Genomic DNA, 23,842 nt, shown 5'->3' on the forward strand with positions numbered 1-23,842 from the left:
ATAATTGGGCAAAGAGAAGTCAGCTTTGCCAGAGACCAGAGAGGCTACCCATAGTTTATTTTCAATTGTGTCGATGTCCTGTGTGGACCTCACACTATTCACTTGATGGCCTTGTGCTCTGGCTGCCTAGGTATGCAATTAGACTTGAAAGCGGCCTTCTTATGTGCAGATAGACATTCCATCGATGTCTGTGAACAGGGTCTGCACATTTAATGTTTATACATTAATGGCCTTCATAATTAGCTTTGGGGAAGTCACCGGGAATAATAAAGCTAGCTGGTGGTTTTTTCACCACTCTTGATTGGATTCTGCTCCAATTCCCTGTACAAAGTTGTGCAATCACTTGGAAATATGCTCTAGGCTCCCACGTGCTTTCCAAAAGCAAATGGTCAGGTCAACAAACCTAATGTTGTAATATTCTTGCTGGAACTCTGCTTGCATAATCTTTTTAGAAGAAGACAAACAGAAGGAATTCAAATAAGGTTCCAAGTGCTGAGGACAGAGTGGAGAGAACACAGGAGACAAGAGAATAGGGATTGTAAAAATCTGAATCCAAGTTGGCTCCTGAAACTTGGCAAAAGCATTCCCCAGATTCTAGACGGAGAGTGTTAAATCATGAAATTACTTACCATCCTTCTTCTCTGTTCCAGGCTGCTGCCAAGTTTAACCCAGGATGCAGTCTTCCAGGAAACTGACTGCAATGATGAAGATGTATTTAAGGCTGTGGATGCTGCTCTGCAGAACTATAACAAAAGGAACCAAACCGGCAACCAGTTCCTGTTGTACCGCGTAACTGAGGTCAATAAGACGGTGAGTGAGCTCTTTAACCTTGAAGTCACCTGGGACTTTTGCCTGGGCTTAGAGCCCAGGACTTTTCTCTTCCTTTCTTCTTCTCCTGTTCTTCCTCCTCCTCCTTCTTTTTTTCTTCTTCTCCTTTTCCTCCTCTTCCTCCTCCCCCTCCTGCTCCTCTTCTTCCTCCTCCCTTTTATTTTCCTTTCTTTATCCAGGAACTCAGCCAGTCTACAGCAAGAGGATTTACTGGGTCTCTAGCCTCAGATTAAAATATAAAGAACTCCCAACTTTAAATGAGAGGGAGTTTGTATGTGGTGTATGTCTAAGAGGAGTCAGAAATGAGATTAGCTTGGTTCTATTGCATTAGACTTAATATCTACCATAAAGTCTGTCTACCAAATGAATCAAGCCTAATACCACATTTTACCTGTTTTCCTTTTATTCTTTTTGTTTATTTGTTGGCAGTACTTGGACTTGAACTTGGAAACATGTGCTTGCTAACCAGGTGTTCTGTGCCTCCATCCCCAGCCTTGTTTTGTGCTGGTTATTGTTAAGATATGGGTCTGGGCTGCGATCACCTGTCATAACTAGGATCATCTGTGTGCACCATCATGCCCAGCTTTCAGTTGAAAAGGGAATCATATGGATTTTTCTGCCCCAGCTTGCCTGAAACCTATATCCTCCTAGTCTCAGCCTCCCAAATAGACAGGATTAACAAGTCTGAGCCACTGACACACACAGAGAAGTTTTTTGTTACTATTTTGGTGCCCACATTCCCACGCGGGAGTACTGGAGTTTGAAAGGCAAGGCCTTATCCTTATTAGACAGGCACTCTACTGCCTAGCCATTGCCCAAATGCTTACTATTTTTTAAAATTTGTTCACCTAAATTAATACATGAATGAATAAATTTGTTTTGAGCTTTTTTCTTTTGGTGGTACTGGAATTTGAATTCAGGACCTCATGCTTGCTAGGCTGGCACTCTAACACATGAGCCACATTTCTAGCTCTATTTTTGCTGGCTGGGTTTTTTTCAATTTTTTTTTAATTTAAATTTTTTTGTAAATGTGATGTACAAAGGGGTTACAGTTACATAAGTAAGGTAATGAGAGCATTTCTTATCGAACATTATTACTCCCTCCCTTGTTTTTTCTCCCACTTTCTCTTCCCTCAACTCTCTTCCCTCACAAGTTATATAGTTCATTTCCAATATAGTGTCTTGTGAGTATCACTGTTGCATTGGTTCACCCTTTGTTCTTTGTCTCACCATTTTGTTATTCCCCTTCCTTCCCCAAATCAGATAAACGTATATACAGGACACAGGGTATCAGAATCAAAAACAGTGATGAGGGACTGGGAAGGTGGCCCAGTGGTAGAGCACTTGCCTTGCATGCATGAGGCCCTGGGTTTGATTCCTCAGCACCACATAAGCAGAAAAAGCCAGAAGTGGGGCTGAGGCTCAGGTGGTAGACTGCTGGTCTACAGCTGAAGAGCTGGGGGACAGTGCCCAGGCCCAGAGTTCAGGCCCCACAACTGACCAAACAAAAAAAAAAAAAAGAAGAAGAAGAAGAAAAAAAAAAAAAAAAAGAAAAACAAAACACAAAAAACAGTGATGACGGGATAAACCAAATGGGTAGGGGTGGGTGGGAGGAGAATGAAAGAAAAAAGAAATAACTTCACACAGTACATTAGAAACAACAACACCCAAGAGCCAGTGGCTCAAGCCTGCAATAGTAGCTATGCAGGAGGCTGAGATTTGAGGATCACAGTCAAAGCCAGCCAGGGCAGGAAAGTCTGTGAGACTTTTATCTCCAATTAACCACCAGAAAACCGGAAGTGGTACTGTGGCTCAAGAGGTAGAGCATTCACCTTGAGCTGAAGAGCTGAGGGACAGTGTCCAGGCCCAGAGTTTAAGCCCTATGACCAATGAAAAGCAAAAACAAGAAAACTTTTGTTTCCATATCTTGGAGTTCATTTCAATTAGCATCATTTTATATTGTCATAGGTACATAGCTACTGAGCTATTGTAATTCTCTGCTAGGATTATGCTAGATATATACTAATATTACAAATGAGGGAAACATGGAGCCCATGTTTCTTTGGGTCGGCTTACTTCCCTTAGTATGATTTTTTTCAAAGTTTTTCCATTTCCTTATGAATAGAGTGATGTCATTCTCTCTGATAGAAGCATAGAATTCCATTGTGTACATAAATTACATTTTCTTGATCCATTCATCTACTGAGGGACATCTGGGTTGATTCTGTATCTTAGCTATGGTTAATAATGCTGCAATGAACATTGTTGTGCTGGTAGCATTAGTGTGGCCTTGTTTGTGATCATTTGGCATTTGCCCAAGAGTGTGATTGTTAGATCATAGAGGAGTTCTATGTTTAGTCTTTTGAGGAACCTCCGTACTGCTTTCCAGAGTGGTTGAACCAGTTTACATTCCCACCAACAGTGTAGTAGAGTTCCCTTTGGGATACATTCCCACCTTGCTGGCTGTTTTTGAGATAGAGCCTTTCAAAATGTAAAGGATACCTCTTTTGGGGGTGATTAAATGGTTTAAAATAGATTGTAGATTGTAGCAATGATTATAAATATGCTAAAAACATTTTATTATATACAATATATGAGTAAAGTATATGACATGTGCTGAAATCAATAAAACTGTCTAAAGGAGGAAAGGAATTAGAAAGCAAGACAAAGCAAATATACTATGAAATCATTCATAATTAATTCTACTATATACAATGAACTTAAAAAATACTGTTCTCATATTTATGCTTTTCTTATTCTAAAAGCACTATGTGTTAATTAGGAAAAACATAGCCTGTAATGCTAGATGTTAAGAAGGCTGAGATTCGAGGACTATGTTTAGGAGCTAGCCTGGACAGGAAAGTCTAAAAGACTTTTATCTCCAATTAATCACCAAAAAGCTGGAAGTGGAAATGTGGTTCAAATGAGAGAGTGCCAACTTGAGCACAGCCCTTACTTCAAGGTCCAGTACAGGCAAGAAAAGAAAGGAAGGAAGGAAGGAAGGAAGGAAGGAAGGAAGGAAGGAAGGAAGGAAGGAGGAAGGAAGGAAGGAAGGAAGGAAGGAAGGAAAATGTTTGTTTACAGAAAATGTTTGTTTATAGACTAAAGTGAAAGCTAATTACAATTCCATCACAAATGAATAGTTTTTGAATATCTTCAAGACTTTTGTGTGTGTGTGTGTGATGGTCCTAGGGCTTGAACTCAAGGCCTGGGTGCTGTCCCTGTGCTTTTCTGCTCAAAGCTAGCATTCTACTACTTGTACCATAACTCCATTTTCAGCTTTTTTTTGGTAGCTTATTGGAGATTAGAGTCTCACAGACTTTTCTGACCAGGGTTGGCTTCAAATTGTAATCCTAGAACTCAGCCTCCAGAGTAGCTAGGATTACAGACATGAGCCATCACCGCCTGGCTTTCCTTTTTTTTTTTTTTTTTTTTTTTTGGTCTGTTGTGGAGCTTGAACTCTGGGCCTGGGCGCTGTCCTTCAGCTCTTTAGTTCAAGGCTAGCACTCTACCACTTGAGCCACAGTGCCACTTCCGTCTTTTTTCTTCTTGCTTATGTGGTGCTGAGGAATCGAACCCACCAGGGCCTCATGCACGCAAGGCAAGCGCTCTACCACTGAGCCACCTTCCCAGTCCCTGTAAATATTTTTAATGTGTGCTTGTTTTCCACTGAATCAAATAAAATTAAGACTGATATTCATGAAGAGACAATAACCTGCTTAAATTATTTGCTGCTCAGCTGAGTGAATCTGAATGTCTTTGGTGGCTCTTTTTCAGGTTAGCCCTCAACTGTTTTATTCTGTCAAGTATGAAATCAAGGAGGGAAACTGTCCAGTGGAAAGTGGCAAAACCTGGCAAGACTGTGAGTACCAGGAGGCGGAAAATGCGGTAAGTCTGTGCTGATTCCCAGGCCTCGCTTTCCCATCCAGCTTTGCTGGGCTTGACAAAACTGAATTTAAATTAGTTTGTAAATGGGTACAGAAAGCCATAGAAATTGTACATTCTGGGGTTTTTTTCCAGTTCTGGAACTTGAACTCAGAGCCTGGGCACTGTCCCTGAACTTGTTTCTTGCTCAAGGTTAGCACTCTACCACTTGAGCCACAGTACCTCTTTCAGCTTTTTCTGTGTATGTGGTGCTGAGGAATTGAACCCAGGGCTTCATGCATGCTAGGCAAGCACTCTACCACTAAGCCACATTCCCAGCCTAGAAACTGTACATTTTCATGGGGTCCCATGTGATGTTTTGCTTCATTGTGGAATGTTTAAACCAGGTTAAATCAATCTCCTCACTCAACAATTTTTATGGTGACAACATTCAAAATTCTTTCTTCTATATTTTTCAAGTGTGTAGTACAGCCAGGTACCAATGGTTCATACCTGTAATCTTAGTTACTCAAGAAATCTGAGAGGGGCTGGTAACGTAGTTCAGTGGTAGAGTGCTTGCCTTGCATGCATGAGGCTCTGGGTTCGATTCCTCAGCATCACATAAGCAAAAAAAGCCAGAAGTGGTGCTATGGCTCAAGTGGTAGAGCGCTTGCCTTGAGCCGAAGAGCTGAGGGACAGTGCCCAGGCCCAGAGTTCAGGCCCACCACCGACCAAAAAAAAAGAAGAAGAAAAGAAATCTGAGAGGCATGGTGCCAGTGACTCAAGCCTGTAATCCTAGCTACTCAAGAGGCTGAGATCTGAGGATCAACTTTCAAAGCCAGCCCCAAGAAGAAAAGTCCATGAGACTCTTATCTCCAATTAACCACCAGAAAACCAGAAGTGAAGCTGTGGCTCAAGTGGTAGAGCACTCACCTTGTGCTCAAGAGCTGAGGGGCAGTGCCCAGGCCCACAGTTCAAGCCCCATGACCAACAAAAAAGAGAAATAAAAAAGAAATCTGAGAACTAGAGGTGGTAGCAAGCCTGGGCAGACAAATCCTAGAGACACTTACCTCCAATTAACTAGCAAAATGCTAAGCTAGAGGCATGGCCCAAGTAGAACATCAGCTGTGAACTAAGTGAAACCCACATCAGAGATGGAGATCCTGAGTTCAAGCCCCAGTACTAGCATAAGTGCGCATGCACACGCGCGCGCGCGCGCGCGCGCGCGCGCGCACACACACACACACACACACACACACACACAAACACACTACACTACACTGAAATATGTAGCCCATAATTGTTACCTGCAGTTTCTCTAGAGTGCAGGAGTATGCCAGAACTTTCCCTCCCAGTTTACTGTAACCCCAAACTCAGTGGCCAGTCTCCCATTCCTCTCTCTGCAGGCTCTTACAGCCCGTGGCAACCACCATTTCCCTTTTTACTTCCAAGAGAGCCGTTCTATTAGATTCCCCATGGGAATGAGGTCATGTGGCTGTTTTGGTTTTTGTTTTATTTCACTTGATGACCTCCAGTTCCATTCACATGGTTGCAAATGATAGGATTTCCTTCCCTCCCTCTCTCCTTTTTTTTTGTGTGTGTGACTATGTGTATATGTAGCATATTTTCTTTCTCCAGTCCACAATTGTTGGTTTCTACCAGTACCAAGGCTTGAACTCAGGGGTTTTTGTTCTTGCCCAACTTCCTTGTTCCCAGTTGATGCTCTACCATTTGAGCTACCCCTGCAGTCTGGCATTTTGCTGTTTAATTGGAGATGGAGTCTTGTAGACTTTTCTGCCTGGGCTGGCTTCCAACTTTATTCCTCTCTTTGATGTCAGGTCATCAGTATCCTCTGTGTGTTTTGAGCATGACAGTCACTTGCAGTTATAAAAGAGCCCTGGACTCTGAGCCAGAGACCAGGACTTCCTGGTTCTGCCTCTCCTTGATTTTGTCCAATAGGTAGAACTAATTAGCTGCTGTGTCCTGCAGGACCAACTTGTTTCTAACAGGCTAAATCCACGTCTATGCAAATAGTATTGGTCTACTGAAATTGAGGAGGAAATCAAGAGGGATGTTTCACAGGCTGTTTCTAAGGCACTATCAACCCCTAGTGAGAAAGAACTGTTTCCAGGGCTCTAAGCAAAGATTGAAATGAACAGTTCTTACCACTGGCTTGGCCTCCCTCTGACACATGGATAGTAATGGCTTGTAAAAATAATCACCTGACTCCAAAAATATTTATTATCTTATCTCAAAACTCTGTTAGGAGCCAAGTGCAGGTGGTTCAAGTCTATAATTCTAACTACTGAGAAAGCTGCGATCTGAGGATCACAGTTTGAAGCCAGCCTAGACAGGAAAACCTGGGAGACTCCTAGCTCTAATAAACCACAAAAAAAGCCAGAAATGGAGCTGTGAATCAAGCAGTAGTGTGTAAGCCTCAAGCACAAAAGGTTAGGGCCAGTGTCCAGACCCTGAGTTCAAGTCCCAGGACCAGAAACAAACAAGCAAACAAACAAACTTTGTTAGGAAACAGTGCTCACTTTTTCTTCCTGTAGTGACAGTACCAGGAAGACTTCTCCATTGGGAAGTTTAGGATGCATCTTTGTTTCTTTTCTTTCAGGCCACGGGAGAATGCTCAGCGACTGTGGGAAAGAGAGAAAGTGAGAAATTCTCTGTAGCTACCCAGACCTGCCAGATCACTCCAGGTAGCAGATATATTGAGCGACAATAGGAGTGGGGAGGGAATTTACAGAATCGAGACCAGGCCAGTTCACTCTCCTGATCACCATCTTCTGCCAGGGGGAGGAAGCTATGCATATGTCTCTACAATTCTGACACATGTCTATAGAGGAAAAGCCACAAAATGGTTGCAAGGAGAGCTGTGACAAGTGGCATAATCTAAAACCGTTGGTCTCCAGATTGTGTTTCCATATTATATACTGAAGTTCGTTTTGTTACTGCAGCAAAATACTGGGGATAATCAACTCAAAAAAGAAAGGAAGGAAGGAAGAAAGAGAGAGAGAAAGAAAGAAGAAAGGAAGGAAAGAAAGAAAAGCAGGCTTGTTTTAGGTCATCGTTTAGAAGGATGTCATCTATAATATAGTGACTCCTTTGCTTTTTGACCTGTGGCGGAGTAGTACATCATGGCAGGAAGCATGTGACCGGGCAGCTCACTTCATGACAACTGGCACTGAGAGTGTGGGAGGGCAAGAGAAAGAGGGAGAGGGAGAGAAAGAAAAAGGAAGAGAGAGGATGGAGCAGGGAGTGGGAGGGAGGGAAAAAAGGCGTCTCACACATCCCTTTCAGGGTGTAAAACTTGAAGTGACTTCCCACCTCTGCCCTTTCCCAGAAGAGCCATCTTGGAAACTTTATAACACATAGCCTTCGGGAGGCATTTAAGATCCAACTACAGTGTGTGCAGGCAGTGTGATCTGTTTGGTGAGGAAGTCTCAGACTCTCACGCGGGGTCCTTTCCACATACACCCTCACCTGTAGTGACCTACCTGTCCTCTCTGAGACATGGGCCTTACTGATGCAGGTCAGGAGATCGGCTATTAACATGACTTAACAGCGCAGTTGCTTCTGTAATATTTTATATCATTTCATCGCTTCCCCTCAGAGGTGCTCATTCCTACAGCACTTCTGAAGGTTTATATGGTGACTAGCCTGGCATCCATGTACTTCCCTGGGGAGGGGCCATTGCTTTGATCAGATTCACCATGACCTTTCAAATAGAGCATGTGAGCTCTGAATAAAGTCAGTGCCCCTGTGCTAAAGAGCGAGGAACAAACTTGAGAGCATAGAATTTCTCTATCCACTGTCCTCCTCTAGTTACCCCTGTCAGCATCGTGTGTGGAGATCTGGTGAAATGTGTCTGCCACATCCTACACCACATCCCCCTTTCTCAGGAGCCATCTGTCTCTTGTCCCCAAGCCCTCACACCCCATGTTCAAACCTCTTGTCACCTTCACCCTTCCCAGCCCAGGCATCTTATTGTTAAAGTCTTCCTTGGCCTCATGTTGGACCTGTCTTCCTAAACCCATGCTGCTAAATCATACTGAAATGATTGGTCTCTGGTTCTTTCCAACTTGATGGTCATTTTCTTCACACAAGTGATCATTCTAACACGTGAATAGCTCCACTAGTCAGGGGCTGATGCCTCACACCTATGATCTTAGCTCCTCAGGAGGCTGAGATCTGAGGAGCTAAGATCTGAGGAGCCTAGTGCAAAGGCAACCCAGGCAGATTAATCAGAAAAAATCCCTAAGCCCTAAATGTGGCTCAAGTGGTAGAGCACACCAACTCTGAGTGAAAAAGCCAAGTGAGAATGTGAAGCTCTGAATTCAAGCTCCAGAATCACATGTGTGTGCCACCCCCGCCACACACACACACACACACACACACACACACACACACACACACACACACACACACACACACACACACACACACACACACACACAAATGTGTTTTATTTTTTCTGTTTCTTTTTTCTTAATGTCAGTCATGGGGCCTGAACTCAGGACCTGGGCACTATCTTTAGACTCTTTTTGCTCAAGGTTAGTGCTCTACCACTTTGATCTGTGGAGATAAAAGTCTCACGGAGACTAGCTTTGAACTACAATTCTTAGATCTCAGCCTCCTGAGTAGCTAGGATTACAGGCATAAGCCACCAGCACCTGGATGTGCTCTCATTTTTTTCTAATGTGCATAGGGTTTACTGGAAAGTTTGCTTATTGAGGTCTTCCAAATGATCTTGATTTAGGACCATGTATTGGAATGCTGCTTTCCACTGTTAATGCTACTTCTTTGCCTGCTCTTCTTTCAGCCAATGGCCCTGTGATGATGGCCCAGTACAATTGCCGTGGGTGTGTGCACCCCATATCAACAAATAACCCGGATCTGGATCCTGTTTTGAAACATGCCATCGAACATTTTAATAACAACACCCAGCATTCCCATCTCTTTGCTCTTGGAGAAGTAAAAAGTGCTCAAAGACAGGTTTGCTTTAAATCTTTTTCATAGGATAAGATTATACATTTCCATCTACTCTTTACATTAAGAGTTTCATCACCTACAATAAACCACTGGCAGAAAGAAAGCAAATGTTCACATGCTGTAGGGGGGAGCTCGTATTGTTTTTATGTAACTAGCACAGAAAGTGAATAGATTCTTCAACCTGTAAAAGGAGAAAGATGAATCATACTCCCTTCCCTTGAAGTTTGTTTTTCATGGACCAGTAATCAGTATTAGTGTTCTTCCCACAGATGAGGAAATGGAAAAGTTATTCTGGTCTTGGGGTTAAAGAAATTGCCATCACCATCTTGCTAAATATGGCCCCCAAAAACATCAAACTATTTTAAAAAGGTTGAAACTGCTGGGTGCTGGTGGCTCACACCTGTAATCCTAGCTACTCAAGAGGCTGAGATCTGAAGATCTCATTTCAAAGCCAGCCCAGATAAGAACTCTTATCTCCAATTAACCACCAGAAAATCAGAAGTGGTGCTGTGGCTCAAGTAGTAGAGTGCTTGCCTTGAGCTGAAGAGCTCAGGGACAGCAGCCAAGCCCAGAGTTCAAGCCCCACCACCAACCAAAAGGAAAGGTCGAAATTACTTTCTGGGTACACTCTAAAGTACAGTTCCCATGTCATCTGGGGTGAGGGGAAATAAATACTTAATAATTTCATTTTAGCTAAGTGTTAGTGGCTCATACCTATAATTCTAGCTACTCAAGGGGCTGAGATCTGAGGATCTAGGCTCAAAGCCAATCCAGGCAGAAAAGTCTATGAGACTTTTATTTCCAATTTAACCAGCAAAAAGCTAGAAATTGAGGTGTGGCTCAAGTGATAGAAGGCTAGCCTTGATTGAAAAGGCTAAATGAGAGTATGAATAGCCCCAAACTGGCACCAATCATCATCATCATCATCATTAATCACTGTCTCTTTATTGACTCAGTTCATCCAATCTTTGTATGGTATATGGATGTATGTGTGTGTATGGTGCATATGAGCACGCATGCACGCATGCACCTGCTAGTACTAGGATTTCAACTCAGGCCCTGGGTGCTCTTCTAAGGATAGTACTCTAACCACTTTGTGGCCTAATCTCCAATTAACCAGCAAAACAAAACACTTTTTTTTTTTTTTTTTTTTGCCAGTCCCTAGGGATTGAACTCTGCAGAGGTCTGGGCACTATCCCTGAGCTGGTTTTTTTTTTTTTTTTTTCTTGAGCCTCTGCCCCACTTGTGGCTTTTTCTGTTTTTGTGGTACTGAGGAATCAAACCCAAGACTTCATGCATGCTAGGCAAGCACTCTACCAATAAGCCACATACTCAGCCCCCACAGCTTTACTTTTTGAGGTAATAGTCTTACGGACTCTCCTGCTAGGCTGGCTTCGAATGGTAATCCTCACATCTTAGTCTCCTGAATAGCTAGATGTCAGGTGTGAGCCTGACAGCTTATCCAGACTTTTCTAATATCCTAGTGCGTCCCTGTATTTCAGCCTTTTGTGGGTGATCTACTTTGGCTAGCAACCTTCTATTGCTTCCATGTAAGACATGTGTATTATTCCATTATGACCAAATATAGTGTTCAGAATGGGGCCTGCTTAGGATAAGGCAAGAAATCTCACTAACTAGTGATGTGAGAATTTGAGGACTTACTAGGCAAGGTCACTCCAGCTGGAAGTCTTCTTATCTAGACCATTGTAATTCACTAGGTTCAACAAACGCTTTTCTCTCTGCAGCCGAGAAGAACAACTTTTGCTTGGTCTTATATAGAAAATAGAATAACTCCACCTATACTATTGCTTTTCATTTGAAGATGGATAGATGTGGAGGGGCTGGCAAGAGCCTCAAATTTTATTTAGTGGTGACTAATGTCTAATAATAATAATAGTTTGTATTGCTTGAGTACTTATATGTCCTTCAATGTTTTAAATACAACATGATGTTCATGTTTCATTGTAAATACTGTTTAAACTGTACTTTTAATAAGCAATCTAAATTTGTTTCAGGTGGTGGCTGGGTTGAACTTCGAGATTATATACACCATTTTGCAAACTAATTGTTCCAAGGAGAATTTTCTGTTCTTAACTGAAGACTGCAAGACCCTTTCAAATGGTGTAAGTGGCCAAAATTTAATTGTTAATAATAAAGCTCCTAGCCTTTTGTTTAGTTTTCACAAGCACAGGAACTATCAAACTGTGTAGGAAAACCATTGCTAAAATTTAGATGACATGGCTGGGAGTGTGGCTTAGTGGTAGAGTGCTTGCCTAGCATGCATGAAGCCCTGGGTTTGATTCCTCAGTACCATATAAACAGAAAAATCTGGAAGTGGTGCTGTTACTTGCGTGGTAAAGTGCTAGCCTTGAACACAGAGAAGCTCAGGGACAGCACCCAGGCCCTGAGTTCAAGCCCCAGGACCGGCAAAAAAAGAAAAATTTAGATGACATTAGCAACTCAAATTTGATGCAAAAATCACATGAAAATGAAAATTTACATTTGCTTGGAATCCTGAAGTTCATATTGCTGCACAGCTAGCAGTAAGTGTTGGCAGAGTAGAGCAGGGTCTATGGCCTGAGCAAAGATGAAGCAAAGAAGGGCTTATCTTTGGCTTGTGTCTTCATACTTTGAATTCTTCTCTTCTTCCCAGTAGCACCATGTCTTGCAGTATTCTACAGCTCTACTCAAGACAGCTTTTCACTTCTAGTTTCCCCGGGCTAGTTTTCTTTTTCTTTAAAACAAAAAAAACCAAACAAACAAAATCCAGGTGTTGGTGGCTCATGCCTATATAATCCTAGCTGCCCAAGAAACTGAGATCTGAGGATTACAGTTCAAAGCCAACCTAGGCAAGTCTGTAAGACTCTTATCACCAATAAACTACTCAGAAAAAGCTGAAAGTGGCACTGTGGCTCAATTGATAGAGTACTAGCCTTGAGACAAAGAATCTTAGGAACAGTAACTAGGTCCTAAATTCAAGCCCCAGGACAGGCACAAAAAATAATAAATAAATAAATAATAAAATAAACACATTTGCCTCTTTGTGACTCTTCCTAGGAGGATATTGTATCTTCCTAACCACAATTATGTTAGATGGTATCTCTCAGGGTAGTTACAGTGTTCAGTTTTGTTTTGTTTTGTTTGTGCATAAATTAAGGGCCTTATACTTGCTAGGCAAGCAAATACATTTTTATAAAAGAATGCTAGCCAGGCACCGGTGGCTCACGCTTGTAATCCTAGCTACTCAGGAGGCTGAGATCTGAGGATCGAGGTTCAAAGCCAGCCCAGGCAGGAAACTCTATGAGACTCTTATCTCCAATAAACCACTAGAAAACCAGAAGTGGCGCTGTGGCTCAAGCGGTAGAGTGCTAGCCTTGAGCTGAGGAATGCAGGGACAGCGCCCAGGCCCAGAGTTCAAGCCCCACAACCAACCCCCCCCAATTAAATAAATAAATGCTATTATTTTTTATATTTCTAAATAATTTCTAAATAATAATTTCTAAATAATTTATATTTCTAAATAATTATATTTCTAAATAATTCTAAATAATACATTTCTAAATTTCTAAATAGAAATGTATCTCTAATTCTTAAAAAGGCATTTATTTTAAAAATACTTGCAGCTGGGCACCGGTGGCTCAAGCCTGTAATCCTAGCTACTAGGAGGCTGAGATTTGAGGATTACAGTTCAAAGCCAGCTGAGGCAGGAAAATCCATGAGTTTCTTATCTCCAATTAACCTCCAGAAAACCGGAAGTGGTGCTGTGGCACAACTGATAGAGTGCTCACTTTGAGCTGAAGAGCTCAGGGACAGCACCCAGGCTCAGAGTTCAAGCCTCATGACCACCAAAAACCAAACAAACAAACCAACACCATGCAGCCAAGATGTGTGAGTTGGGATGAAATTTGAGAGTAAAAACAGTATATTCTCTGATTCTTTAACAGTTTTTTTCTGTTTCAGTCAAGTTTTCTTATTGATTTTCAGTCAATGTCGATCATGAATACTTTTCCAGGATAGTATCCATTTCACAGGAATTTAAAATAACATGTACTTGTTGATAATATTCTCATATTTTTATATTTATCTGTATGTTATGTTGTTTTTACACATTCAGTATTTTTCTTTGTTCAAAAGGATCAGTTGCATTTTTTAATTAATATTTTTTGTTTTTGTTTTTGGTGCCAGTCCTGGGGCTTGACCTCAAGCCCTGGGCACTGTCTCTGAGCTTTTGTGTTCAAGTCTAGTGTTCTATCACTTGAGCCATAGCTTCACTTCCAGATTTTTGTATGTTTGTTGGGATATTTTGTAGTTAATTGGAGATAAGAGTCTAACAAGCTTTAATGCTCGAACTATGATAGATCTCAGCCTTGAGTAGCTAGAATTACAGGCATGAGCCATTGGTGCCTGTTACACTTTTTTTAATTCTTAAGTTAAACATTTAGATTTGAGATAGGAGGGTAGTTTGGTTTATTTACCCCATCTTTTTAAATTATGAAATCATAAAAGCATAGATTAGGCTTCTATGGTGTTTTGGCAACATGTATACAATTCTTATTTTTACTGTTTTCTTTTATCTTAACCTTGGGAGAGCTCAGACTTTTATCTCTATATATAAACAGTGAACTGTTATACATGTAATTACATAGTCATTATTTCTATCCAAGGAATTCTTGTCATTTCTTGTTTTCTGTGTGTGTTTATACTTGTGTGTTTTTCTTATTGATTCTATTACATGTTTCTTATTTTTCTTTTATAATTAACCTATGTTTTATTTCATTGTTTTCTATGCAGTGATTTGGAAAGTAAATGTTGTATCTCTTAAGTTTATTAGTATTTAAATTATTCTCTAAAAGGATTTTAATGTTTCCATTTTAAAAACTAGGATGCTGGTGAGTGTACAGACCATGCATTTGTGAATATTCATCAGAGAATTGCTTCATTCCAACAGAATTGTGAACTTTATCCAGGTGAGAGATAGCACCCTATACCCTAGCTGTGGATAGTGAGCAAATCTTTTCATAGAAGCTATGCTTTTGTTTCCATGATACAGTCACTAAGTTTATGTAACTTCTAGGATATTTTGTGTGTGTACAGTTTCTGAGGCTTGAACTCAGGGCCTGCCACTGTCCCTAAGCTATTTTGCTTAAGGCTGATACACTACCACTTGAGCCACACCTCTATTTCTGGCATTTTGCTGGCTAGTTAGAGATGAGTCTGATGGACTTTTCCTTTTCCTTTGAACCTCCATCCTGAGATCTCAGCCTCCTGAGTAGCTAGGATTATAGGTATGAGCCACTGGCATCTGGGTCCTATAAGCTGGTCTGAAGATATCTTCCCATACCTGATTATGCTGTACCAGCTGCAACTGGTATTGATTGTAAGTGGCCACAGACAGAAAGGACCATTTGTGATTTTTGAGTAAAGATAACTTTTGAGTACAATGCCACTGGTGGGTTTTTTCCAGTCCCGGGGCTTGAACTTACAGCCTAGGCACTGTCCCTGGACTATTTTGCTCAAGTTTAGCATTCCATTGCTTGAGCTACAGCTTTACTTCTGGCTTTTTTGGTGCTTAATTGGAGATAAAGCACAAGATACGTGCCAGTGGCTCATGCCCATAATCCTAACTACTTAGGAGACTGAGATCTAAAGATTGGCGTTTAAAGCCAGTCCCAGCAAGGAAGTCTGAGACTCTTATCTCTAATTAACCCCACAAAAACTGGAAGTAAAGCAGCAGAATACTAGCTTTGAGCAGAAGAGCTCTGGGACAGTGCCCAGGCCCTGAGTTCAAGCCCTGGGACTGACGGGGGAAAAAAAGTCTCATGAACTTCCTTGTCTGGGCTGCCTTTGAACCATGATCTTCCTGAGCAGTTGGGTTCCAGGCATGAACCACCAGCACCTAGCCAGCTGGTCTTTATATCCAAATTGTTCTTAAAATTTGGTGGTATAAACAAGGCAGCAGTGGCTCACACCTGTAATCCTAACTACTCAGGAGGCTGAGATCTGAGGATCATGGTTCAAAGCTATCCTGGGAAAGAAAGTTCCCCAGAGACTCTTATCTCCAATTAACCACTCAAAAACCAGAGGTGGTGCTGTGGCTCAAATGGTAGAGCACTCGCCTTGAGCTGAAGAATTCAGGGACAGCACCCAGGCCCAGAGTTCAAGCCCCACAACTGACAAAAAAATCATTATTTCATTTTTGTAAATTTAATATGGTTTATTCAGTCAATACAAATCAGTATTTTATTTTTAAAAGTTGACTTTCTTTATACTTGAAAATTGTTTTATGCTGCACAGTGAGCAGCTTTACTAAAACTATATGTTCCCCAGAACTACAGACTTTAAAATTCTCTCATTAAGAGACTCATTCCATTAAAAATTGCTTTTTACAGTTTGCACCAAAAGCATAGAAAGTTGTCAGGGATTGTGGTTCATTCCTCTAATCCTAGCTACTCAGGAAGCTGAGATCTAAGGCTCAATTTTGAAGCCAGCCCAACAAATCCAAGAGACTCTTATCTTCAATTAACCAGCAAAAAAAACCAAAGTGGAGGTGTGGCTCAAATGGGAGAGTGCCAGTCTTGAGCAAAAATGCTAAGTGAGAGTGCAAGGCTTTGAGTTCAAGATCCAGTTTTGGCGTACATATACAAATGAAGGAATTCAGAAGAAGTGTAGCATACTGATTGAGTCAGTTGCCTCTGTTTGAATGTTACCCACTGAGCTCTGAAGAGGAGGAGTAGGAAGTGAATCTTGTCTTGTGTCTGTCATTCAGCACTGGACCAGGGCTATACACAGCACTGTGTGCAGTGCACATGTTGATTGGAAATCTGATTCTTTCAGCGGAAGACGAATCACATGTTCCCCTGGTATGTGTTGGCTGCCCCAAGGAGATACCCGTGGACAGCCCACAGCTGGAGGAGGCGCTGACTCATTCCATTGAAAAGCTTAATGCAGAAAATAATGCAACTTTCTATTTCACGATTGAAACTGTTAAAAGAGCTACATCACAGGTCTGGAAATGACTTTAAGTAGTGGAAAAATAGTCTATTTATTTTCATCTTTCTGCTTCAAGCTAACACTTTACCACTTGAGACAGAGCTCCATTTCTGGGTTTTTGATGGTTAATTGGAAATAAATGTCTCTCAGACTTTTTTGCACAGGCTGGCTTTGGACTGCGATCCTCAGATGTCTGCCTCCTGGGTAGCTTACAGGTGTGATTAGATGTAAGTAGGTTAAGTGTGATCAGACTACAGGTGTGATTAGGTGTGAGTAGACTGCAAGAGCAAACCACTGGTTCCTGGCTCTTCTCCATGTTTTTAAGATGCATAAGGAGATGGAGATGACTATAGTTTGTATTTTCAAAAGTGGAGTTACACTATCATCTTGTAACTCACTTTGTTTCAATAATGACTCTTCTTCTAGGTCATTAGGTATACATGTCATACATCACTTTTAATAGCTACATGAGGGGCTGGGAAGGTGGCTCAGTGGTAGAGTGCTTGCCTTGCATGCATGAGGCCCTGGGTTCGATTCCTCAGCACCACATAAGAAAAAAGAAAAAAGCTGGAAGTGGTGCTGTGACTCAAGTGGTAGAGCACTAGCCTTGAGCTGAAGAGCTGAGGGACAGCGCCCAGAGTTCAGGCCCCACAACTGGACCCCCCCAAAAAATAGCTACATGATATTACAAATATACACAGACACTTAAATCTTATGATTAAATGCTAGCTAATTTGGTCAACAAATTGAGCTAAGAAAATGTTTACTGGATGACAGCATTTGTATAGTGACTAGAACTGTTGTTAAATGGGAGGGATTGGGTTGGGAGGGATGGGGACACTGGTGACAGGGGTGACATGGATTTAGATGCACTGTACTTATACAGACCATAAAACACTTACTACTCAAAATATTAGCGGAACCCTGAGGAATACAAATACTTAATCCATATAATCTTTATAGTAATGCTAACTCAGTATTTCACTGATTCAAGGTTTGGCAAGGACTCTAGGTGCTGGTGACTCACGCCTGTAATTCTGGCTACTCAGGAGGCTGAGATCTGTGGGTTGGAGTTCAAAGCCAGCCCAGGCAGGGAGAGAGTCTATAAGACTTTTGTCTCCAATTAATCACCAGAAAACCATAGAGTAAAAAGTGTGGTTTAGGCACTGGGAAGGTGGCTCAGTGGTAGAGTGCTTGCCTTGCAGGCATGAGGTCCTGGGTTTGATTCCTCAGCACCACATAAACAAAAAAAGCCGGAAGTGGGGCTGAGGCTCAAGTGGTAGAGTGCTATTCTACAGCTGAAGAGCTGGGGGACAGTGCCCAGGCCCAGAGTTCAGGCCCCACAACCGACCAAAAAAAAAAAGTGGGCTGGGAAGGTGGCTCAGTGGTAGAGCGCATGCCTTGCATGCCAGAGGCCCTGCATTCGATTCCTCAGCACCATATAAGCAAAAAGCAAAAAGCCGGAAGTGGCGCTGTGGCTCAAGTGGTAGAGCGCCAGCCTTGAGCTGAAGAGCTGAGGGACAGCACCCAGGCCCAGAGTTCAGGCCCCATGACCGGACCCAAAAAATAAAAAAATAAAAAATAAAAAGTATGGTTTATCACACACTATTATTCATTAAGTACTTGTTTGTGCTACTTACTCTTCCAGGTGGTGGCTGGGATAGTATATTCTATTGATTTCTTGGCCAAGGAAACCGAATGTTCTAAGGAAACTAGCAAGTTCTCCAAAAGTTGTGAGCCCAAGAAAATCGGAGTGAGTAGTAATGAAGTGTTGTCCTTTTCAACTGAAAACTTGTTTGATGTTTTCTTTTTGTTGTATTGTTTTTTGTTTTTTATCAGTCATGGAGCTTGCTTGACCTCAGGGCCTGGGCACCATCCCAGAGCTCTGTTGCTCAAGGCTACAGCTCTACCACTTTGAGCCACAGCTCCACTTTCGGTTTTCTGATGGTTAATTGGAGATAAAGTCTCATGGATTTTCCTGCCCGAACTGGCTTTGAACCATGATCTTCAGATATCAGCCTCCTAAGTAGTTTGGATTTATAGGCATGAGCCACCAGTGCATGACTCCCTATTTGATGTTTTAATGATCATATGTTTAAGTGTCTCATGAGTAACTCAGGTCTCTTTTGCCTTTTCTTTTTAGCAACAGCTAAGCTGCCATGCTCAAGTTTATGTGGTATCTTGGGAGAAAAAAATTGAGGCCACCGTCATCTGTCAACCACTAGGAATGGTATAATTCTAAATGCAGCTAGCTTGGGGGTCATTTCAGCTCAATCTGAAAAGACTCGTGTTGGGATTGATAAGAAGCCATTTCTGCAACGAATGGGGGGGGGTCTTTTCTAAATGGAGAGAAAGGTCAGAGCAATGCTTTTATTGCTTTGTACACCATACACCAGGTGGACTGGTCTTTGCTCCGTCTTTGGGCTGGTAGCCAGGCAGTCTCCGCTGTGAGGCATTCCCCTTCAAGTTGTGCCTGAGTACATAACAACACCTCTTGGTGCTATGCTTATGTCCACAGGGCTGAGTGAGAGATTCAAACTCACACCAGTTCCCCACTCATGAATCAAAATCTACATGTCTAAAAGATCCCCAAAGGATTCACACACATCATTCTTTTTTTTTCGGGGGGGGGGGTGGTCGGGGCCTTCAGCTCAAGGCTAGAGCCATACCACTTGGGCCACAGCGCCACTTCCGACCTTTTTTTTTTTTTTTTTTTTTGCTTACGTGGTGCTGAGGAATTGAACCCAGGGCTTCACGCATGCGAGGCAAGCGCTCTACCACTGCGCCACCTTCCCAGTGCCTCACACACATCATTCTTGTCTGAAAAGCTTTAGGTTTTTATCCCTCCCTTCCCTCCCAGCCTGCAGCTTAACTTCAAGGTGCTCTTGCATGGTGCTTTATGTGGTGCTTTACTACTTAAGCCTCTGTACTTTAGGTGGTTAATTGGAGATGAGTGTCACCGATTTGTCAACCCATATGGGCTTTGAACTGTGATCCTCAAATCTCAGCATCCTGAGTAGCTACAATTACAGACATGAGCTACCAGTACCCAGCAAAAAGCATTTGTTTTTACCATCTTTTTAAGTCTTAAAAGAATCCTAGCTGGGTGCTGGTGGCTCATGCCTGTAATCTTAGCTGAGGAGGCTGAGATCTAAGGATCGCAGTTCAAAGCCAGCCCAGGCAGGAAAGTCTGTGAAACTCTTATCTCCGATAAACCACCAGAACACCGGAAATGGCACTGTAGCTCAAGCGGTAGAGCGCTAGGCTTGAGCTGTAGAGCTGAGGGACAGCGCTCAGGCCCAGAGTTCAAGCCCCAAGACCGACCAAAAAAATAAAATAAAAAAATAAATAAATGAAAAGAATCCTAGAGGATAAGTAATACTTTCCCTGTCTTTAAAGAGGAGATAGAAAAATTATAAAGACTCTGAAGTTCTAGAAAAAATAATAACATTATTCAGGACTTCCTTTTGTCCCAAGCACTTCTCAGAAAGAGTTGCCCTTATTTTCCATCCATCCACTTTGAAACCCTGTGAGGCAGGTACTGTTAACACCCACAGGTACTGTTAATATTATTCTGCTTGAAATTGAAGCTACTGGTGCTCAGAATAATTGCAGGTTGTATCAGAGGCTACCCTTTTCACCATGATGCTGATTATTAGAGAGGGCTGGTTTGACTCCAAAGCCCATCTTATTTTACCTTTGAACAGCATAGACTCACATGTAATAGAAGTGTAGATAGAAATAATCTTTGAGTCTGAATCTTCAAGACAAGCTACCTCTGCTCCTCTTTTCTAGTTTAGGTTTTGTTGGTGCCAGTACTAGGGGTTGAAACTCAAGGTGTGGGCTCTGTCCCTTGGCTTTTTTCTTTTTTTCTTTTTTTTTTTTTTGGGTCCGGTTGTGGGGCCTGAACTCTGGGCCTGGGCGCTGTCAATCAGCTCTTCAGCTCAAGGCTAGCGCTCTACCACTTGAGCCACAGCGCCACTTCCGGCTTTTTTCATTTTGCTTTATGTGGTGCTGAGGAATCGAACCCAGGGCCTCAGGCATGCAAGGCAAGCGCTCTACCACTGAGCTATCTTCCCAGCCCCCTTGGCTTTTTTCTGTTCAAGGATGGCACTCTACCAATTGAACCACATCTCCATTTCCTGGTCTAGGTACTTATCGTGTGTATGTATGTATATGGTCTAACATAGTATTACACAGAAGTTGCATTTCAAGTTTGTGAATAATGCCCAACAGGACTATAGCCTCTTATGGAATCAGTGTTTTAAGGCCCTCAGAGCCTTTTAAGATAAAACCAGTACTTTATATAGTATTTTAAATCTGGCAGATACCTGCTCCGTTGCAAACCAGCATAGTGTTGCCAGATCTCAGTCTCTTCTTTCTTCATTGATAGTGCGGTTTTCACAGTAATGCATTCATCTTAATATTTCCTGTTTAGATTGCATTGATGAAAAGGCCTCCAGGTTTTTCACCTTTCCGATCAGGAGATGTGCAGAAAACAGGAAAAGAAACAACTGTAAGTCCACCCTACACTTCCATGGTACCTGTACAAGATGAAGAGCAGGATCCAGAAAATGAACAAGGACCCACTCATGGGCATGACTGGGACCCTGAAAAACAGATAAAACATGAGACTGGTCATGATCCTAAACATAAGCATGACCAAGGCCATTCACACCATGGCCTTGGCCATGGACATAAAAGAAAGCATGGCCATGATCATGAACTTAACCAGTATAATCTTAAACACCAAAGGGGACATAGCCTTGGCCATGAGCATCAAATGGGACATGACCTAGCCAATGGACATAGACATAAGCATAAACATGGTCACGACCATGGAAAACATAAACATAAAGGAAAAAAACATGGGAAGCACAGTGATTGGAAAACAGAGCCCTTGGCAAGCTCTTCTGAAGATAGTACTACATCTTCACAGACACCAGAAAAGACAGAAGGGCCAGCACCCATTCCTTCTCTGGCCCAGCCAGAGGTAGCAGTTACCTCTTCTGGCTTTCAGGACTCAGACCTCCTTGAAGCCTGGACGACTATCATCCCAACAGCTCCCACAGAGAATGATGATGACTGGATCCCTGATATCCAGATAGAACCAGATAGCTTTTCATTTAAGCTGATATCTGATTTTCCAGAAACATCCTCCCCTAAATGTCCTGGACGTCCCTGGAAACCAGTTAATGGAAAGAATCCAACCATGGAAGTGAAAGAATTGGATGATTTCGATCTCATTGATGCTCTTTCCTAACCTATGCAGCCATGGGGGTTTCTTTACCCCTTCATCAGCCCAAATATCCTCATGTGAAAGCGCCAAACATTATGAAATTTTAGAACAGCCTAGAGAGTGATGAGTCTCTGAGAGAGGACATCAGTGATCTCTGTCCCTGTGTGAAACTCTGTACCTGAATTTTAAATCCTGAGTCTTTCTCAATAGCTTCCTAAATTAGCAGAAGACAGACAAACTAACCTAATGTCCTCATGACCTACTGCAGTTAGCTGCTCTGATAAGGAATGTGTGTACCTTAAAGTGTACACATACAGTGATTCCAATGGTTCATGATTATACAGCTATTCCAATGGTAGCCTCTAGTCCACAGTGTGTGAAAATATGGGAAGTCTAAAGACTGCATGTTGAACTTGGAAATGGGGTGAAAATAATAAGGAAATTTTTCCATTATTGGCTAACTAGAAAGAAATACAGGTTAGCCAAAAGGAAGGAAAGGGTAAAGTAAATTAGTTGACCTTCTGTTTTCTAGTTATACATACTCTCACTTGACCAAGAGTTTCTCCTAAGTCTTTCATTTCAATTTGCTCATTACTCTGGGCCACAGGCTTTCATAAGTTTCTGTTTATTTTTTGCTAAGGTTGCATTGAATAGTCCTCAATTTCCAGAAACTCTGCATTTAATGATAAGACTGATTTTTTAAAAAAAAGAAGTAATATCAAAGTAGATTTATGCAAAGCATCTTTAAGAAAATTGAAACAGGAAGATCATGGAATGTCATGCAAACTTTCTTCAGAAACTCTATGGGAAAATTTCTCTGTAGCCTCAAGCTAAAGACACATCATCTCTTTGTTATGATACTGAAAGCCATTGACTCTGTACAAAATACAATTTATAAGCCAGATACTGGGGTCTCAAACATGGAATCCTAGCTACTCAGAAGGCTGAGACCTGGAAGATCAAGGTTCAAAGCCAACCCAGGCAGAAAGGTCTACAAGATTCCATCTCCAATTAACCAGCAAAAAAAAAAGCTAAAATAGAGGTATGGTTCAAATAGTAGAGTGCCAGCCCCTGAAAAAGAAAGCTGAGGGAGTGTGAGTTTAAGTAGCAATATTGGCAATATATGTGATTTATACTATCATAAGGAAAGCATAGATTTTATAGTCCATGCTGTGTTTTTACTGAGGCAAACAAAGATAGGGCTTTAAACACCTTCACCTACCTGTGGATACATGAGTCTCTTCTATTTCAATTAATTGGATGCATTTTAGCCCTGAGTACTTCATTTCAAATATTGTTCCTACTTTTAAATAAAAAAGCAATTATATGAGGAAATAAAGTTACCTTGTCAACTGGGACTGCATTACTTTTTATTTAAAAATTTCACAGTAACATCAGATTAATGGAGTTTTACTATACTTACAGAAGCAGCTCCAGTCCTGTGTGTACAGGGGCCATGCCCCGAAGGCAGGGACAGAGCCAACTCCTGAAAGTGAGGTCTCGAACAGTGAGCAGAATCTTCTTACCAGGCAATAACCCAGCAACCTCTGCCAGCAGCTTTGAGTAGAAGGACACGAAGAAACATGGGATAAAATTTAAATAGAGGATGCCATTTTTTATTCTGCTCCTAGGCAAAATAAAGTTTAGACTTGATTCATTTACTGGTGTCTTCTTTCAGCCATGCCCAACATCCTGTAGCAAATTCCAGCTTGTCACCAAAGCTGTAGCTATGCCTCTGGAACTCACAACCTTAATCTGGAATATTCTCTAATAAGGGCAGAAGTCCTTAAATGAGACTGCCTTACTACCCAAATGCAAAGTTAGGGGGCAGGTGCTGGTGGCTCATATCTGTAATCCTGGACACTTAGGAGGTTGAGATCTAAGGATCCTGGTTTGAAGCCCAGCCCAGGCAGACAAATCTGT

General features: G+C 41.9%; 1 protein-coding gene across 3 annotated transcripts; it reads left to right on the forward strand.

Annotated features, from left to right (window-relative positions):
* Positions 1–460: 460 nt before the first annotated feature.
* Kng1 (kininogen 1) lies at positions 461–23,576 on the forward strand. 3 transcript variants are annotated; one of them, XM_070029783.1, is made up of 11 exons: positions 461–810; positions 4,606–4,716; positions 7,313–7,397; positions 9,521–9,693; positions 11,706–11,813; positions 14,573–14,657; positions 16,525–16,694; positions 18,329–18,433; positions 18,824–18,910; positions 21,119–22,961; positions 23,345–23,432. In XM_070029783.1, the coding sequence occupies exons 1-10, from the start codon at positions 616–618 to the stop codon at positions 21,941–21,943; spliced, it is 1,944 nt and encodes a 647-aa protein (XP_069885884.1). In that variant the 5' UTR covers positions 461–615; the 3' UTR covers positions 21,944–22,961; positions 23,345–23,432. The 3 variants fall into 3 exon arrangements, with proteins under 3 accessions (XP_069885884.1, XP_069885885.1, XP_069885886.1); XM_070029784.1 differs by having other exon boundaries at positions 471–810; positions 21,119–21,196; positions 23,345–23,576; XM_070029785.1 differs by lacking the exon at positions 21,119–22,961 and having other exon boundaries at positions 471–810; positions 23,345–23,576.
* Positions 23,577–23,842: the final 266 nt, after the last annotated feature.

The sequence above is a fragment of the Dipodomys merriami genome, unplaced genomic scaffold, assembly GCF_024711535.1.
Source record: "Dipodomys merriami isolate MVZ:Mamm:240054 unplaced genomic scaffold, mDipMer1.0.p SCAF_2, whole genome shotgun sequence".
NCBI lineage: Eukaryota > Metazoa > Chordata > Mammalia > Rodentia > Heteromyidae > Dipodomys > Dipodomys merriami.